The sequence below is a fragment of the Vanellus vanellus genome (genome assembly GCF_965231255.1).
Source record: "Vanellus vanellus genome assembly, chromosome: 3".
Lineage (NCBI taxonomy): Eukaryota > Metazoa > Chordata > Aves > Charadriiformes > Charadriidae > Vanellus > Vanellus vanellus.
This window is the reverse complement of record NC_138907.1, coordinates 46,702,612-46,715,969: the sequence shown is the minus strand read 5'-3', so window position 1 is coordinate 46,715,969 and position 13,358 is coordinate 46,702,612. Positions and strand designations below refer to the sequence as shown.

The following is a 13,358-nucleotide window of genomic DNA, read 5'->3' as shown; positions in this document are numbered from 1 at the left end:
TGAAAGCAGACAAAGTTATGGGAAGGACTTTGCAACTAATTTAAAATACTCGGTTTAAAATACAAAAAAGTGTTTGTATAAGTTCTAAGTATTAGTATCTAAGCATTGTTTTTTGAAAATTTAGTCTTGTTTCATGATAACGCACTAAAAAAATATAGTTTCATCTTGTAATCTGTAAGGCTTTGATGTGTTTTCTCTGATCAGTTGAGCAAAGTCCCTAAGTATTCTAGCCAGATTTTTCCTCAAAAGAGTAAGTACATTTTGTGTTTATAAGAGATACCGAAAGTGATGCTGCTTGAAATCTTTAAATGGTCTAAAAGCGTAAATCATATTTACATGAAAAACTTGAAATTTAGGAACCTAAATGGTGTAGTCAGCATGAGATTTCCCTCCCCTGCTGTGGTGAGACAACAGGGAAGAGGGAGAACAGTTCAGTCTTCACACCCCTTTAATCCTCTGCTGAAAATGAGATCGTGACTTTTTTTCTGCTGGGAAATAGACTGAGACCACAAGCTCATTCCATTTCATATACATCACCAAATTATTATATAGTAACAACTTTCTGTCCCTCTAATGGGAATTTGCTTTCAGGCAGCGTCTTGGCACTGTAAAGTATCATATCCCCTTGCTAATATTTTATTTTTCCCCTTAATTTGATGCAAATTTGATGTAGAAACAGCATCAAACATGCTTTCTTTTCTTTTTCAACTTCCTGTAGGAGTTCTTCATTTTTTCTGCAGAGCTGGGAGAAAAATGTGAAGCAATAAGTGAGAAATTGGTGCATCTGGAAGAGCAACTGCAGACTTCCTCCTGCAGAACTGATGAAGGAGTTATTCATATCCTTTTTGATATAGCTATAGATATGGATAAAGCTATGTAAGTATGTATGTGAAATACTTGCCTTTCAGATTCATATGGAGTACTAGTTCTTAATGCAGATTAAATACATCAAGAAGGGGAGAATTGATTGTTTTGCTGAAGTGGGCGTTCTTGCTGTAGCAAGTTTTCCTACAGTGCATTTTCACTGTGGTCTGATCCAGCTTTAATTGATTTAAACAGAAGCTAGTTCTTTAAATTGAGATTAAGCGCTGAAAAGCCTTTACTCTACTGTTAAAATCCTTTTGTTTGTAATGCTCGTATAAGTAAAAACGTAGGGCATCAAAAGCTGCATGGATACAAGCATCCATGCACCTGCATTTCCCAACATGATTTCGCTAAATTAAATGCTGCATCATTGACACAGACTCTGTATATTGTCACAGATAGTTTGGCTTTTTTTCCTTTATAAAAAAATGGGCAGCAGATGCATCATGTGGCATCCTATGCAATTTAATCTGCCTCTGACACTCCAGTGCAAGTAACCAGATGAGATGTTGTCTTATAAAGCACCCTGATCTCTTTCTGTGCTTCATCTGTCATTCAGTGTCTGACTGAAGATTGCTTAACCTTTATGAGGCATTTGTTAGGCCTACATCTGTGAACGTTTTTCAGAATTTAAGAGCACAGAGTATTGTTTCATTTGTAACATCCATAGTAAAACTTATCGCAAAAGAGATTTTGTCTTTCTAAGAACGGGGAAAGAGAAGAAGAATCAGTGAGGCTCGGGAAGATGAGAATACTTAGCTGGTTAGGTTTTAGTGGAGAAGAGGTGGCAGGCAATGGCATAATGAAGAAAAATGAATACATTCAAGTTGGACAGATTAGCAGAGGAGCCCTTACAGACACCTGAAGCTGAGCTGAGATGATGAAGGTGAGTGGAGATGAAGGATTCGGTTCCTTCTAAGCTGAGGCAGGTAGTACTGCAGGAGAGAGTTCAGAGAAAGGATAATAAATAGTGTGTGGAAATACCACTGTGTTTTAGATAATTGGGCACCTATTGCCAGCTCATTGCAAAATTCCTATTCTAGCAACTTGGTTTCTTTAAAGTTATCAGAATGATAAATTTAAGGGGGAGGCAGGCAGGGAAGGTGCTGGAGGGCTTTGCATCTGAGAGGAGCAGTCCAGTCACTAATTTGTTACTACTTCAAATCTTTCTTTTCTAAGTGTTTCACTGTACAGAAAGATTATTTTCCTGTGTTTACCACGGGCCAGATTGCAATATTCTTTTAATTGTATTTACAGCATGCGTGCGCGGCTGCAGTTGTGTTTCCCCAATGCTGTTTGTGAGCATTCTTCTTGGAGCTATATGGATGTGTGTGCCCTGTGTGTGTGCAGAGCATCTACTTCTTTCCTCCCTTACCTCTATTTGCTCTCAACTGAGAGCTTTTCTCGTTGACCCTAATAGAAGAACACCGAGGGTTGGAGTTAAGGGTTCTTTGCAGTGGACTTAAGTTCATATTCAAACCAAACAGTCAGGTTTGACCATAGTTACAGTTTACTAGGTAAGGTGAAATAAGCTGAAAAAGTGCCTTTTTGATTCCTGATGAAAATATGCTACGAGTATGTAAAATAGTAGAATTTGTAATTTCTGTGGACCATACGTATTTCTTTGTAGCTGTTGAAACTGCAAGAGTTAGTTGAAAAAATAAAATCTAATCATTGAAAGTTTGAGAAGAGTTGTAGATTAGTCTAGTTCTAAGCCGTAGTTATTTGATATAGATCTGATCTCCTCTATCAGTGAAGTTCAGCTCACGTTATCTAAATACAGAAGTGTACACTGTGTGATGTCCTGGTCCTCTTAGCAAGACCATCAGTCACAAAATAAGAAACCATGTTTAAAACATGTTTAAAACATAGGGGCATACAGAGAAGCAGTTCAGCAATTCAACTACCCCTCATTAACATTCCGTTGCTATCTCAGAGGTAGTCCGGATCAATGTGCATAAAATGTTACCATCTGGTACATGTAATCGCTGTGCTATACTTCAAAAAGGAATGAGAAAAATATCTACCACAGTGCTACAGACCTGTAGATTGGTTTTTTTAAATAAAAACTGCTCAGTGCCTGTAAAATAAACTTTCACTCATTCATAACTTGCCTATATGGCAGGAACTAGCACTGAGATTGGTTCCAATAATTAGCTTCAATAGAAGAATTTATGATTACTAGGTGGAGCTGTTGTTTGCATGGCAGTTTATTTGGTTTTAAATAAAACAATTACTTATCCCAAATATGGGACAATTACGCAGTCTTCATGAAAAATCTGTAGAACTCTGAGAGCAGGAGCTTAAAGATCTGAAATCGTAATCAAAGCTGGATAAGTTTTTCAAACTCTTGTTCACCAGTTATTTTCGCCCTTTCCCTCATCCCCCCAAAAACTGCCTTACGCATGAATATTACAAACTATTAGGTCAAAAATCTGACTGGGGGCTACACTGATGTAAATTAGTCCTGTCGTCTGATTATTAAAAGACTTTTAAAGACTCCACTGAGAAAGATAAATTCCTGATGCTCTCAAGCCATTTGCCAATGTTTAGTGTGTGTCATAGCTTTGATTAATAATTAAGTTTGTATTAGAAGAAAAATCCCAGATGTCATTGTTTTTCATTCTACGTTTCGATGGCATGGAACACTGAAATCAACCATGCTGCTCGTAATTGCCGGCACGACCTGAACAAAGGAGAAATCCAGTGATATTTCTTGGTCCTCAGTATAGGCACAGACGCGCTTTTTCTCATTTATTATTGGAGCCTTTCACAGCAAATATTAAACTGTAATTTTGTATAAAAAGCGTCAAACAATGCGGGGGGGAAGAGCTCCTCTGTAGCACTATGACATATTTGCTAAATTCTATGTAGTATAACCAAATAAACCCACAAAACATTCAATTACGGTTAATCATTGGCGAGTGTATGAAAACAGTCCACATCATTAATTGGAAAAACCAAAGGACGAGAGGTGACTCATTCTGGTGTCTACAGAGCTGATGAGAGGTGTTACTTTCCTGACAGTAAAGGCCTGGAATTCCTAGTAAAATTAAATGGAGCCTATATTGCAATTTCACAGTCATTTTTGTTCTTAATTAGCAGTTACGTTTTGATAGACAATTTGAATGCATGTAATTGTTCCTCCTGGTGAAAATGCTTTTCTTGGAAGAAAACCTGGCTGGACTATTATTATAAAAGCAATCTCCATTCCTTGCCCTAAAACGAGCGTTTTAAACAGTTATTTTGAATAAAGAATTTTGTGCCTAAATGTTCATTAGGTCACTTTGCTAACCCTTTGCCTTCATCATACAGCAGGCTGTCATACAAGTCTTACTTTACACCAGCGTATGTTTTCAACAGACTCAGGAGCGTAGAATTTGGCCCCTGAAGGTACCTCACTGTGGAATCTCACTCTGGTGAACCTGTGAGAAATTTTGGGATCCCGTAAGAGTGAAAGGTGGCAATGATGTCCTCTTTGATTTTATTCTGGGTAACAGGGGGGTGAGCCCTTTCCAATGTGCATCACGATGAGACCGTGGTTCCACTTCTATAGTTCATGCCATGATGGAGGTAGATCAGTGAATTTCCACCCCTGTGCTGCAGCTTCTTTGCCTTCCTTTTTCTGCTGGAACAAGTGATTTGGAGACAGCTGATATCCAGACCCCTGAAGTGATCAATTTTTCAAAATGTTGCAGTCATTCTGTTGGGTTTTTTTGTTTATTCGTTTTTGGGGAGAGTGTTTTGGTTTTTATGTGGGAGGGATAGTATGTTATTTTGTAGAAACACATTTGTGGGTGTGAAGGAGGGAGAGGGCAATGGAGGGGGGAAACGGGAAACTTCTAGTCTGGTTTCAGTACCATGAGCGCCCCTGTATTTTGTAAGGAGAAGTAAATGATAGACTTCCAAAGGCCATTTTGCTCTCTTGCTGTGAGAACACGCAGGGCTCGTATAGGATCAGTAGGGACTTGCTTAATGTCTTTCCTTCATTCCCAATAGTTCACTTTTAAAAGGCCTAAATCCAGGTCATTCCAAATAAATACTGAATTGTCTTGCCTCTTTGCTGGTCCTTTGGCAGTAGCACACACAATCACAGAATTGTTTAGTTGGAGGTGACCTCTTGAGGTCATCAGGTCAAGCAGGGTCACCAAGAGCAGGTTTTGAGTATCTCCAAGAATGGAGACTGCACAACCTCTCCATGCAACATGTTCCAGTGTTTGACCACCCTCACAGTAAAAAAACCTGTTTTCTTGTGTTTGGATTCAATTTCCTATTTTGGAATTTTTGCCTGTTGCTTCCTTTCTGTCAGTGGGCACGAGTGAGAAGAGTCTGGCTCCTGCTTGTTATTCGCACCATTCAGCGATGTACACACATTGGTAAGATTCCCCTGAGCCTTCTCTTCTGCAGGTTGAACAGTCCCAGCTCTCTCAGCATGTCCTCATGTGACAGATGCTCCAGTCCATTAAACTAGTCCTGTTCTGGACTTGCTCCAGTAAGTCTTCCTTGTACTGTGGAGCCCAGAACTCGACCCTGCACTCCAGATGGGACCTCACCAGTGCTGAGCAGAGTGGAAGGATCAGCTCCCTCCACCTGCTGGCAATGCTTTTTGTAATCCAGCCCAGGAGGCTGTTGGCCACCTTTGCCACAAGACAGATTGCTGGCTCATGTTCATCTTGCTGTCCACCATAACCTCAAGGTCCTTCTCTGCAGAGCTACTTTCCAGCTGGCTGCCCCCCTGTCTGTACTGGTGCCTGGGGTTAGGAGAGACACGTGCAGTGATGTAGTGGGACATCTATCTGAGCTTTTGTCTCCAGCCACTGTAATGTTCAGCTTTCAGAAACAAGCAGAATAGTTAAACAGGTTAAAAAAAAAAAAAAAAAAAAAAAAACACACAACAAAAAAACCCAAACAAACAAAAAAAAACCCAGAAAAACAGCCCTCTTTCTGATTATTTCTGTTCTTCGAGTCTTAATTTCCTCTTCAGAAGTCCAAAATTGGTATTATTCTCCAAATTCCCATAGGCCCTTGCCTCAGTCCAGTGGTAGTCCTTGGCTGTCCTTCTAAGGCCTTTTGTCTTACAAGGCCTCTTTGTTTTTAATCTTTCCAATGGGAAGGCACCTGGTTTGTAATATCTAGATTTTGTTTTTTCAAAAAAAATTAAGTAAGTTTGCAGTAATTAGTTCTGCTTTTTATCTCCTTGTAAATCATGGACTGTCATGATGCCCAAGTTTTTTAAAGAGAGCAAGTCAAATAGGTGAAAACCTCCCACCAAGACGTCAGAGCTGCAGAATTGTCGCAGAATATGGATAGTGTTTTTGTGAAGCTGTTCCCAAGTACTTTTAATTTACTGCTTATGAGACATTGGAGAAATATTGCCAGTTTTTCACAGGAAGGCAGCAGGACCAGAAAGTGTTCCTAGTTAAAATTTATTTTGGTGTCTGCCTTTGATACTGGCTCAATATTTGCAGCACTGGGTAGAGAATTTAAGCATGAAGGACACATTTGCCTGTGGATCTATGCAAAACTAAGTTTTTTGCATTTTTAAAATGGGTGAAGCTGGTTATCCAGAAATAAGCTCTGTATATGGATAGAGATTCCATGCTCAAGCCCTATTCCATATATTTTGCCTAGCCATGAAGGCTCATTTGACAGCTACTGGTCTACAGCTGCTTGTGGTATTATTCATGAGGTTATTGAGACTTGCTGTAGGTAGACTATGTAGTCATCTTTCTTGTTGCTCCATCTTTCCATTGGTTGAGTTTCTTTCCCCGTTTCCTTCATTTTCCTCTATCCTTCAAGATTTCTGATCCACTGGCAGCAAAACATTTCTATTTTGCTTTTTCTCTCTATCTGAAAAGAATTTTGTAATTGCTTGGGATATTACAAATAACAGCATGTAGTCAGAGACTGTGCATCAGAAGTAATTAAATTTCAGAGACTTCACGGTGTTCGTAAACTGAAGAATTTCTCTTATACCAGTTGGGTTTTCAGCAGAGCATCATGATTAAATGGCACAGTGGTGGACAGTCCAGGACTGCTTATAAGAGGATAATAATGTTTCTTACTTCAGAGAGGATGCAAAGCATAATTAATTTGTCCTTGTACAGTGCTTTGAGATCCTAGGATAGGAGAGGTTTTGCTTGTACTTTTTACTTTTAAGCAGAGACAGAATCCCTTTATGTTAATAGAGCTGTCCAGAAATTAGAAGTATGCATGAACACTCCTGGGGAATGTATTAAGAGGAAAACATCACAGTAAATGTATGTATATACACAAAGATGAAATTTTTAGGGATTGATAACAGAATGAAAAGCAGCCAAAAAGCTTTTCAAAGGCATAACTGCGGCTGTCTGAAATAGCAGTGATTTGTATAGCTTTCCCATGGTCTTCTCTAGTCTCAATTTTTCAAAAGTAGCACCTCACTTTTTACAGTCACATAACCTGAAGGTGTCTTTTTTTCTTGGCATTGCATTGACATTGGGATTGAGTAAAACAATGTTTCATAATGGATGAGCTCTGTATAGGATAAAGCCTGTCCTTGTGCGTTACCCTTCCTGTGCGTTGTATTTTTGAAATTGAGTGGTTTTGGTGTCCGGCTGCTTCATTTCCCTTGAATTGAATTTCTGGGTCTCTCAGAGATTGTTTGATGACTTAGTGCTAGAGATGAACTTATTTCTCTCTCTCTTGACCCGTTTGGGTTAGACTTTTGAGCTTCTTGCCCTCCAGCCATGTCTGTACAGGAGGCCTGAGTGTGAGTGGGGTGGGCTCTAGGGCTTGTTCGCATAGATTTGGTTGTTGGTTTAGAGCTTCAGCAGGCTCTGACTTGGCTCATGCTTGCTTTGCTGTCCATGTAGTGTAAGCTATGGAAGAGAAGATAAGGTTGGTTGTCTCATTGAGCTGTACCCAGTCCTTCAGCAAAAAGACCGATGTATTGATGGTACAAACTGCGCTTATTCCCAGGAGAGACTAGTCATCAGAACAAAAAGCTCTACTGCCTGGGAAGCCCAGCCACTTTAAAACTTGTGCATGTCTCAGCACTTAGGAATATCTCCGTGCATGTCCTACCTTCATCTGCCAGTTTGCTGACTGCTGCACCCCTCGTCTTCCCTCTGTTTTGGAGCTGGGGAAAGAGGGCAGTGAAAGGTCGTTTAAGAGGCAGAGCCATCAGCCATCATTTTCTTCCTGAGTGTCTTGCAGGGAACCTGAACTAGACAATGGCAAATAAAATGTGGAAAACTCTCCTTTCTTAAGAAAATTAAATATTTTTATTGAATTATCAGATGCATTTTGGGTGGCCTTTTTCCTTTTAACACATGACAGCGTGACCTCGCTACTGCTAATCTCTGTGCTTGTTCAAAGCATTCACTGCGGAGCCTTGTATTGCTTTATATTTGTGTTTTCTGTGCTATAATTATACTGATAATTCAGCTAAGATTAAAGGCTTCTGGAGTTAAGTAGAGCAGAAACACTTTCTCTACTGTAACCTTATGTTGCTACTTGCCCAGATTCCCACCCGGCCTTGCATAGCGCACATTGCCGAGCTCACTAATGCCACACAAGCTGTGGTCACTGGGCTTGTCTTGGACTTCTCCCGCTGCCCTGTTGCCTTCACCAGGGGTCTGATCCACCCAGGTCTGCGTCTCTGGCTTAAAGCTCCACCCTCCATCCAACAGGGAACTCGTGGCTCGTGCTGCTGCCTCCATGGTACGATTTCTCCATCTCCTTCCTTCCCGTGAGAACAGTATCCAAGCAGTATCCCCCATCCCCTCCCTTTTTCAAAGTGCTGAATACTACTACTTGAGGACTTCAGTTTGCCTGGATTTTTTTTTTTTTTTAAAAAAGCAAGTGTGAGAAATGTATTAATATTTAATCCAAACAATTTGGAAGAACTTGAAGCTACAATTAGATAGCCATGGCCATCTGTTGTGAGCAGCATAACAAGAATTTATTTAATAACTTGGAAAGAGAAAAGGGACTGCCAATCACCTATAGATTTATTCCTTAATAAAGCTTGCACAGTCTCTGCAGAGGGAGATCCAGGTGGTGAAGGAGACACTCCAGACCGTGCTGGTACAGCTTCAGCCAGCCAGGGAGGCAGGAGAAGAAAAGGCTGGAGACTTCCTCTGTGACAGCTGGTGTCCAGGAAAACAAGACTTGAAGGAATAATGAGCAGAAAGAGCTGGTAGGATGACATTAATTCACAAAGGGCTGCTTTTAGTAACTGAATACTGTTTCACCAAGCCTCAGGGATCTCTTTGCTCCCTGCATAACTAATAACTAAATCAATTATGGAGAAACAGAGCCTGGAGGTCTATCATCAGAAGTATTCTACACAGCCTCACATGTTTTGGCACAGATTGGGAAACAGCTTTCAGAGCAGAGCATCCCCTGTAAATGTGTAGATTACAAATTGATACATTTCAAGTGAGTCTGCAGAGTTGCCTTTAATGTCAGTGAAATGTTCTCCTTGAAGACTCACAAACAGTATCTGTCTTCCTTACCCATGGATTTTTTTTCCCTGATTTAAAAATGTGGCGTTAAAGCTGGAACATCTAGTATTTCTTGAAAAAAAGCTGTAAGAATAAGAGCTTCCCCCCGCGCCCCCCCTTTGCCTTAAACAGCTTTCTTACACTGAATGTATTTTCACATTCCTGCTAACAGTTAAATCAATAGGATGAAATTCAAGCTAATCAAGTTCTTCCAACTGAAATTTGGACCTCAGTTACTCAGTGGTATTGAGTACAATGGAGGTAACTAACAGCAGCCCCTATAGCAGTAGTCTAACTCTTTTCATTTAGGTATTAATATAAACTTGCTTTAGTATTACAGGGATTGTAAAGCACAAAAAAATTACTGTGGTGGTGATTTGTATTCCTTATATTTAAATATTGTATGAACAATAAGTCATTTAAATCTCCTTGTAAAGTTTATTATTGCTATTATATTACTCTGATCTTCCTTATAAACTTCAGAAGAAATGCAGATTTTTTTGCAATAGACACATGTGTATATATACACATACTTAAACATGTATTTTTATAAGAAATAGAAACAATGTTCAACTGAAGCCAACTAGTATATATACCAGAGTATCTCTGATGTCAAAAAATTTTGCTTCTGCCATTTGTTGCAGAGGGAGAATTTAAAAAAAAAAATCTTTTTTTTTTAAGCCAGTAGATGAAGCAACTCAGTACTGTACTTTTAGATACTATTTTTCTGACATTTTTTAGAATTATTTTGTTTCTGCTATTTCGATTACTCATTCTATAGCCACATTGTGAAGGTTTTTGCAAAGTCTGAAGGTCATTGGACTACTAGCCCACTCAGATTGTCTTCATTTTCTTTGTGTGTTTTAATACTAGTTGAAACTTCTACCTCAATGTGAACTAAATACGAAGGGAGGAAAAAAAAAAAGTGCCAGGCAGCTGAGACGTACAAAGGGTTCTAATTGCATCCAGGAGTATACAGTTGTCAAACCAGGGGAGCAGAGCTCAGGTGGTTTCTGTAGTCATCAGGTCCTCACGGTGGAATTACAACCCTGTAAATCAGAATGCGGTTGACTTACCTTGTTGTATGATACGTGGGTCAGCATCCACGTTGTGGTAAAGACTTATGGATCTTTACCTTGCATGGACTCTGCTACTCTGTTCCCATCCCCAGTCTCAAAGGGAGCTCTCTTGCTCTTCTGCTGTGCTCTGTTTGACAAGTTTCTTTCTCCAGGCTTTGCTGGACAGTCCCTGTTCCACACTTACCTCCTCATAGTAGATTTGGCACTTTTTCAAAACTCCCCCAGGCAGATGATGAAGGCATTCGGTCCCAGCTCGAGGCAGCACCCCGTGGCACTGACATTCAGCCCATGCGCAGGAGGGGCTGCCCTGGGAAACCCTGGCTGGGCACGCACAGCCTGGCTGCCTGGGGGTGACTGTCAGCCAGAAAGCACTCACGGAAACCCACGTGAGTTCAGGTAAAGAGAAAAGAAAGCACACTGACATGGCACATCTCTCCTACAGCTGTTTCCTTAAGGCCAGCAGGAGCTGCTCGTGGGTTAACGCCACAGAGGGCCTGGGTGCTGAATTTCCAGCAATGAGCGTTTTTACAGGACGAGGAGGACACCCCAGAGATGATGGCCAGTACACTGAGGTTGCAAAACCCCCTGTCTTCCACACACTGAGGGGTGTGTGGGGTTCTGTTCTTTGAATAGGTACTGCCTGTAATGTAAATAGTTGGTGGGCGCTGTGTGTGCCCTAGAGCCAGCATCAGCCGCAGCTGAAGCATGAAGGCTTCCTCCTTGCAGCAGCAAGGGCTTAACAACAGGGGCAGTAACCAACCGTCACAGGGGCAGGAGAGCAGCACCCTCAGTCTCACTAGCAAGATTTCTTGAAGGCATTCCCATGCAATTTAAAAACCTGCATGGTCTTCGTGTTTCAGAGCTTCAGAGAACTGCTGCATTTTAATAAAAATTCAACTTATACAACCATTCTAATAAAGACACTGAGCTCCTGAGGAGAAGGGAAACTGAATCAGTCATCATTCATGTCATATTTGTATCTGTTAACATATATTTTATACATTATGTGGACTACTACTACTTTAATTTATTATTCCATTAACTTCACTGTTTGTTGTGGGAAGTTAGAGCCAGTAATCATTCCTTTTCTCAGACGTGCTGAATAATAAACATACTAAAAAAAAAAAAGTATAGTATGCAATGTATCATCTGCCTTTTATCTGTGGACGGAAAACTTTCAAATAAAGAGAAGTATGTTTTTAACTAGCCCAGTGTCTGTTTGCATTCTGTGCAGTGCAGAAGATTTTATAAGTTTCATCCTGGGGCAGGGAGGACTAATGGGGAGGGGAGGAGAGGGAAGAAGAAACCATGTGTGTGACTATTACTGTGCTGTCAACAGCAGTGATTCCTCTGCTTGGGAAATTCTGTGATGCCTTCTGGAAACAGTCTAAAAACACATTCAAGACTAGCGTCTCACAGCAAGATGTAGCTATTTTCAGTGTGAAAGGGAGAGAAATAAGCTCAGGTTTTACCTGTCTCTATAGCTTGAGTCCTGGCTTCACTCAGCCAGCCTTGCTGTGCAACCGATTCCTTCCTGCCTGCCTTCCCTTAGTTCCTCACCCATGCAAAAGCGTCAACAGAAGGCAAGTATGACTGTGCAGTGGCTACGGAACTATCTGAGGTCAAAGTCATGCTCTCAGACACCCTTATTGCCACGATGAGAGGTAGGAGAGTGCCTGTTGTGTCCAAAACACAAACAGTTTTACATATGCTTGCTAGGACTCTGTCACCTCCAGGTGGACTGGTCTCCCATCACCTGCAAACAATGAATCTCACCAGAAATAAGCCCCTTCCCTGCCTGGTACACATGCTCTCCCTTTCTGAGACACCAGCCCTTAAACATTTGACTACCTAGAGAGGCATATAGGCTTTGTGTACAGAAACCTCTGCCACAGCAATGGAATTACGGAATCGTTTCAGTTGGAAAATACCTTTAAGATCATTGAGTCCAACTAACTGTTAACTTAGTACTGCCAAGTCCACCACTAAACCATGTCCCTAAGCTCCGTATCTACCTGTCTTTCAAATACCGCCAGGGATGGTGGCTCAACCACTTCCCTGGGCAGCCCGTTCCAGTGCTTGACAACCCTTTCAGTGAAGAAATTTGTCCCAATATGCAATTTAAACCTCCCCGGTGCAACTTGAGGCTGTTTCCTCTTACCCTATCACTTGTTACTTGGGAGAAGAGACCGACCCCCACCTCACTACAACCTCCTTTCAGGTAGCTGTAGAGAGCAATAAGGTCTCCCCTCAGCCTCCTTTTCTCCAGGCTAAACACCCCAGTTCCCTCAGCTGCTCCTCGTAAGACTCGTGCTCCAGCCCCCTCACCAGCTTCGTTGCCCTTCCAAAGCACATGCAATGGACTGCTGGAGGAGAGCTGCAAGATGAGGATGCAGATCACCATGAGCAGTCCATTGCATGTGCTCTGGAGAATGAGAAGTTGGTTGGGTTTCATACACCCCCCCCATCCCTCCAGTGTACAAACGTATTCTCAAGGGACTAAAGAAGCAAGCAAGGAGGGGACACAGCACCCCAACCAGTGTTTAGCTCCAGCCTAATATTTCTTTTTGCAATCAGTTAGCTAATCTGTTCTTTCTAAAGCGTGACAGCTCAGGCTTTTGCTTTTGCTATAATTTCTTGTTAAATCAAGATAGGCACATCTTTTCTAGAGCACCGGAGAAGGCAATTCAATAATGGGTCCCAGATAGGCAGAAGTGCTGGAGAGAGCTCCAGGGCGAGATTAGAATAATCCTCATGTATCCTCTTACTTTGCTATCCTATTAAAAATGAGACTGAGACCAAGAGATTTTTTTAGTCTCAGAGATTAACATGCTACAAAGAAGCTCTGAAATATTATGCACATGTGGATATTTTTCTGCACCGTTGAGGAAGATAATACAAATTTCTAGAGAGATATTAAAAAAAA

At 41.1% G+C, this 13,358-nt stretch overlaps 1 protein-coding gene across 1 annotated transcript in view; it reads left to right on the top strand.

Moving 5' to 3' along the window:
• Nucleotides 1–10,915, top strand: part of DISC1 (DISC1 scaffold protein) — a 189,948-nt gene extending 179,033 nt beyond the window's left edge. The window contains exons 12-14 of the mRNA XM_082480189.1: nucleotides 719–829; nucleotides 8,875–9,046; nucleotides 10,875–10,915. Of these exons, the coding sequence (XP_082336315.1) occupies nucleotides 719–829; nucleotides 8,875–9,030 (267 nt within the window). The 3' untranslated portion in view covers nucleotides 9,031–9,046; nucleotides 10,875–10,915. The remainder of the gene's footprint in view (nucleotides 1–718; nucleotides 830–8,874; nucleotides 9,047–10,874) is intronic.
• The last annotated feature ends 2,443 nt before the right edge of the window (nucleotides 10,916–13,358 follow it).